The sequence below is a fragment of the Sinocyclocheilus rhinocerous genome, unplaced genomic scaffold, assembly GCF_001515625.1.
Source record: "Sinocyclocheilus rhinocerous isolate Xijiao unplaced genomic scaffold, SAMN03320098_v1.1 scaffold77, whole genome shotgun sequence".
In the NCBI taxonomy this organism is placed as follows: Eukaryota; Metazoa; Chordata; class Actinopteri; order Cypriniformes; family Cyprinidae; genus Sinocyclocheilus; species Sinocyclocheilus rhinocerous.
The window spans coordinates 1627200-1633199 of NW_015635045.1; the positions used below are offsets into that span (position 1 = coordinate 1627200).

General features: G+C 33.5%; 1 protein-coding gene and 1 long non-coding RNA gene across 11 annotated transcripts in view; one reads left to right on the forward strand and one right to left on the reverse strand.

The window, feature by feature from the left end:
* The window catches only part of mink1 (misshapen-like kinase 1), a 51437-nt gene that overhangs the window by 19656 nt on the left and 25781 nt on the right, over window positions 1–6000 (reverse strand). For all 10 annotated transcript variants that reach the window (XM_016560622.1, XM_016560616.1, XM_016560617.1 and 7 more), the window contains exon 11: window positions 3544–3754. In XM_016560622.1, the coding sequence (XP_016416108.1) occupies window positions 3544–3754 (211 nt within the window). The remainder of the gene's footprint in view (window positions 1–3543; window positions 3755–6000) is intronic.
* LOC107746405 (uncharacterized) overlaps window positions 917–6000 on the forward strand; it is an 18070-nt gene continuing 12986 nt past the window's right edge. Inside the window, exon 1 of the long non-coding RNA XR_001640685.1 lies at window positions 917–1194. This is a non-coding gene — a long non-coding RNA (uncharacterized LOC107746405). The remainder of the gene's footprint in view (window positions 1195–6000) is intronic.

Here is a 6000-nt window from a genome sequence, read left to right on the forward strand (position 1 = left end):
GCTGTGTGCTGGTGGATGGCCTATACAGTGTGTTATTTATTTATTTATGATTTAACGCCATGTCAGCAGCAGTGGCTATATTCATGGCAAGAGGAAACATTTAAATTTCACAATTCAGTCCTATATATAATTTCAAAACAATTATATAACAATTTTGTTTGAAAATTACATATATAAAATAAATAAATATGTACAAATATACAAAAACATACATATAATAAAAATAACAACAAGAACAAAAGTAATAAGAACAATTATATAGAGTCTTTCAGCTTAATGCATGACAAAAAATTTAAAATCGTCACAGGAGAATTCTTTAAAAAAATGTCCATTAATATATTTTCTGAATAAAAAAAGTTCCTATACAGTGTGTAACTTAGAGTCTTTCAGCTTAATGCATGACAAAAAATTTAAAATCGTCACAGGAGAATTCTTTAAAAAAATGTCCATTAATATATTTTCTGAATAAAAAAAGTTCCTATACAGTGTGTAACTTTGGACAACAAACCTAAATTCTAGCATTCCCAACACAAAATCTGAGACCACTGGTGAAAAGCTTTTTTTAAATACATTTGTTTAAATTACAAATTACATAATTAGACTAACAATTAACTCCTCATGTTTATGTAAAACTTGATAATCATGTTCTCTAAAGATTATTTGAGAAGGTCCAAAGAAGATTCAATGTGCTTCAATGGAAGATCAATGACACAAACATACTAAGTATTATTATTATTATTATTATTAATTACCGTTTAAAAGTTTGGAGTATGTAAGATTATTAAAGGGTTAGTTCACCCAAAAATGAAAATTCTGTCATTAATTACTCACCCTCGTATTGTTCCAAACCCGTAAGACCTTCGTTCATCTGACCTTCGTTCATCTTCGAACACAATTTAAGATATTTTTGATGAAATCTGAAGGCTCTCTGACCCTGCCATAGACAGCAAGGTAACTACCACGTTCAAGGTCCAGAAAAGCACCAAGATGATCAACAAAGCAGTCCGTGTAACATCAGTGGTTGAACTCTAAAGTTACGAAGCTACGAGAATACTTTTTTGCGCAAAGAAAACAAAAATAACGACTTTATTTCACATTTTTGTCTCTACCGCATCACTTTGGACGTGCGTTTACGACGGTACCATGACGCAAGCGTGTGGCGGTGCTGACCCAGATCCAGCGTGATGACGTCACGTAGTTACCTTGCTGTCTATGGGAGGGTCAGAGAGCCGCCATATTTAATCAAAAATATCTTAAATTGTGTTCAAAGATGAACGAATGTCTTATGGGTTTGGAGCAACACGAGGGTGAATAATTAATGACAGAATTTTAATTTTTGGGTCAACTAACCCTTTAAATATTTTTGAAAGAAGTCAAAACGGCAATATTGTGAAAAATTATTACAACTGAAAATGCTTGAATATATTTTCAAATGTAATTTATTCCTGATATCAAAGCTGAATTTTCAGAAGCCATTACTCCAGTCTTCAGTGTCACATGATCCTGCAGAAATGTAATACTAATATGATGATTTGATGCTCAAACATTTCTTATTATCGTTGTTAAAATTACTTGTGCTGCTTAATGTTTTTTAAAAATAAATTTTTAAAGGATTAATCTAATAGAAAGTTAAAAACAGCATTTAATACAATAAAAAAATTATAAATAATATAATAACATATACATATAAATAAAAGTATTACTACACACCCCAAAAAAAACTCCTACACTCCCCAAATAATTTTTTGTGGTAATGTATTATTAAAAGAAAATATGGTCCCACTTTATATTAAGGAGCCTTAAAGCTGCAGTCCGTAACTTTTTTTTGGTTAAAAATGATCCGAAATCAATATTTGAGCAAGTACATAACCTGGCAGTGTTCAAAACTATCGCCTTACTTTAGCCCGATTCACAACGGTTAGCTTATAATAATGTTTTCTAATTTGAGTGGTACTGGTAGGAATTAGAACATTAGATTCATCCGTGCTGCAGCCGTGCCGACTCACAACCCACGCAAGCTAGATAATTCCGCACACAGCTGCAATTCCAGGTTTTCAAACAAGAGATGGCGACAAAGAGGCAAAACTTACGGACTGCAGCTTTAACTACTATGTACTTACATTTAAATGAATAATTTGATACAATGCACTTATCCAGTAAATACATGTTTTTTCATTGTACTTATTTAAAAAAAAAAATACCTGCATGTAATTACATCTGTAATTATTTTTTGTAATTACATTTATAGTTACACTGCTGACCCCTCCCTTACACCTTAACCCACCCTTAAACCTACCCATACCACCAAACCTGTCCCTAACCCATATCCCAACTCAATAGCAGCATGTGTTTTGCAATACAATATGAACACAATAAGTATATTGCACTTATTTTTGAAGTACATAGTAGTTAAAGCTACTTTTCTCATATTTTCAATGTGGTCTCAGATTTTTGTATCCTACTATATATAGTTAATTTAGTGCTGTATTCTGTAGCCCCCAGCAAACATGTCTTGATCCCACATGGACTTGATTTAATTAGCTTAGCTGTAAGGGGCTTGACTTTGAGAATCTCTCTTAGAGTATAAAGGCAGACATGAATATAATGGCTTATGATGCTTAGTACATAACAAATACAAACACTCCTTTGTGCTGTAGCCTATTCCTCACCCCATGTCTCACTCAGCTAATGCAGTGCTAATCAGCCATTGTGTACTTTCACAGACATTCAGGGACAATGACCGCTCAAACTAATTCAATTAAAAGTTTGACTTTGCACAGTAATTCTCACTCATTTAACTTGCTTGTCTCTCTCAAATCTACCTATATGTATGTCACAAAATTCCACAGATACTTCCATCTGTTCATTCTAATGAACAGAGAGCAGCTCTAGATAAGAGAAAAATGTTCAGCAGTTCAAACAAACACTGCTGTAAAACTGGCTCTGAAGTATGTGTTTTTTAAAACATCATGGAATATTCTAGGACAGGAGATAAAAATTACAATACCTCAATGATTAGATCACCAAACAATGAAAACTGTGCCATTATTTACTCATCCTCATGTCATTCAGTAACTGTAACACCTTTCAAGAATATACTGGCCACTTTTTTAAACATTATGAAAGCAAATAAAGACTGGGACTGTTACACTTCTGGAAGTGATGAATAGATCAAGATTTAAAGGGTTAGTTCACCGCAAAATGAAAATTATGCTGTGTTTTACTCACCCCCGAAGCATCCTAGGTGTATATGACTTTCTTCTTTCAGACGAATCCAGTCGGAGTTATATTAAAGTCATTTTGGAGATCGACAGTCCTTGTCATTTATTCATTTACATTATAATGAAAGAGTTGATGAAGGAAAGGAAGTGAGCATAATTTCTGATTAACTATCACAATAATCTTTACAAAAAATAAATAAAATAAAATTTGGCCAGTATGTTTATACTGACACCTTACATGATTGGCACTCTTCCCATATCATTTCCTGTTAGAAAAGAGATCACGTTCAGTAACTTTAATGTGCACGTCTAAGTCTAATACCTCCTCCAAGCGACGCCTCTGTTCTTTCTGCTCCTCTATCCGCTTCTGTCGGTCATGCAGCAGCTGGCGTTTGTGCTCCTCAGGGTCTCTGCGCTGAGCAGCGAGCTGCGCCTGCTGTCTCTTTAAGGCCTCGGAGCGCTCCTTATTCTCCTGCTGCAGCCGCAGGAAATCCCTCCGCAACGTCGACTCACCAGGAACATTCAAAATGGAGCTTCAGACAGACATAAACATAACATAAACATAATTCAAGAAGAGTTAGCAGATATAAAGTTTAGAGTAGAGGTTGGGCAGTGAAGACAAAGTTCCGTGGTTTCCAAGAAGGACTGTGCAGTACGTTCATTTCTTTCTCAGGTACATCAGTGTCATGTACTCATGTGCATTAAAGAATTGATCCATGTTGAATAATAAGGAGGAACCATATTGTCAATTCAATTGACAGTACATTAAAAAACATACATACAGACAGTATGTATGTTTTTCTCTAAGTCTAACAGTATTATTAAAGAGCCAGATGTTTACGTGTCAGGGGTGAGGCTGCAGGTAGTGCCTCAATATAAATATCTGGGAATCCTGATTGATTCTAAACTTACATTTAAAGCTCAAGTTAAAAAGGTTTGTAAGCAGGTTAAGTTTAATCTCTATAATTTTAGGTTTATTAGAGATTATATGTCATTAGAGGCAGCTAAGATGTATATGTATTCTATGGTTATTTCTCACATGACTTACTGTTTAACCACCTGGTCTCAGGCGAGTTCAGTGACTCTAAAACCATTAGAGTCCTTATACAAACGTACACTTAAAGTCTTTGATAAGAAATCGGTGCATTATCATCATTGTCTAATACTGAAAAAATATAATTTGTTAAGTTGGGAAAATATGATTAAGTATGCAAATGTATGCTTGATGTATAGCCGGATGTTTACATGTCAGGGGTGAGGCTGCAGGTAATGCCTCAATATAAATATCTGGGTATACTGATTGATTCTAAACTTACATTTAAAGCTCAAGTTAAAAAGGTTTGTAAGCAGGTTAAGTTTAATCTCTATAATTTTAAGTTTATTAGAGATTATATGTCATTAGAGGCAGCTAAGATGTATATGTATTCTATGGTTATTTCTCACATGACTTACTGTTTAACCACCTGGTCTCAGGCGAGTTCAGTGACTCTAAAACCATTAGTGTCCTTACACAAACGTACACTTTGAGTCTTCGAAAAGAAATCGGTACATTATCATCATTGTCTAATACTGAAAAAATATTATTTGTTAAGTTGGGAAAACATGATTAAGTATGCAAATGTATGCTTGATATATAAAATTATTTATGGTTTATCTTCTCCCCCTCTTAGTCAGTTAGTTAGTATTAGAACAACTGATTATCATTCTACAAGAGGTGCATTAAGAGGAGACTGTATCATACCGCTTAGACGAAGTCATTTTAGTCAGTCTGCTTTTTCTGTCAAAGCTGCACGAGAATGGAATACTATTCCGACAACTATCAGAGATCTAGACACATATGCTTTATTTAGGGTTCAGTTGAAGAATTGGTTAATTAGTACTCAGATTTGTTAACACTAGAATTTTATATTTGCTAGCTATCCTATTATTGATTGTATCTTGTTTGCATTGTCTTTATTTGATCCCATTGTTTTTTTAATAGAATACTGTATGATTTTAACTATGTAATTATAAAAAATTTTAGTATGTATTTTTAATGACATTTTATTTTAGGGTGACTTGTAACATCTTGTCCAGGGACTACGGATGTAAAATAGCCTTTGGCTAATTCTGGTACATTTACAGGAATGTTTTATTAATGTACAGTGTCCCTGTCATCTATATAAAGTAAAAAATTAAATTAAAATTCAATTCAAGTTTATTTGCGGTTATTATGGGTGGCTCAATAGCGCGCTTTTTTTTTTTTTTTTTTTTTTTTTTTTTTTTACAAACCTTATTTATCCTGATTTTACTGCATACAAAGCTCTATTGTTGAGTTATCATGTAGCATATATTGTTGCTTTTTAACTGACAGAGACACGTTTTAAAACATTTTTGTTTATTGTTAAATGCCAAACAGCAATAAGAACATGCCTTTTCCAATTTAAAAAACAAAAGAAATAAAAAAAATTCTAAAGTATCAAATGAAAACAAGCAATAAGAAAATCATTTTTCCAATTTGAAAAACGAAAGAATTCTAAAGTATCACATGAAAACAAAGTGTTGGCCTAAGTGAAAATACAGAGAATAAACGAAATATTATTTAATCGTTAACGAATGTGATTTAGACCTGGGTTATCATGTCCTTGTTTTGCGCTAGGAAAACCAACATATTAACCTTATGTGGTTTCAGGGAGGATCGCATGGGGGTAACAATATTCCCGGCGGCACTGAAAACCCTTTCCGACGGTGTGCTCGTTGCACAAATACACATGTATTTGCGCGCGACTTTGGACAGCAG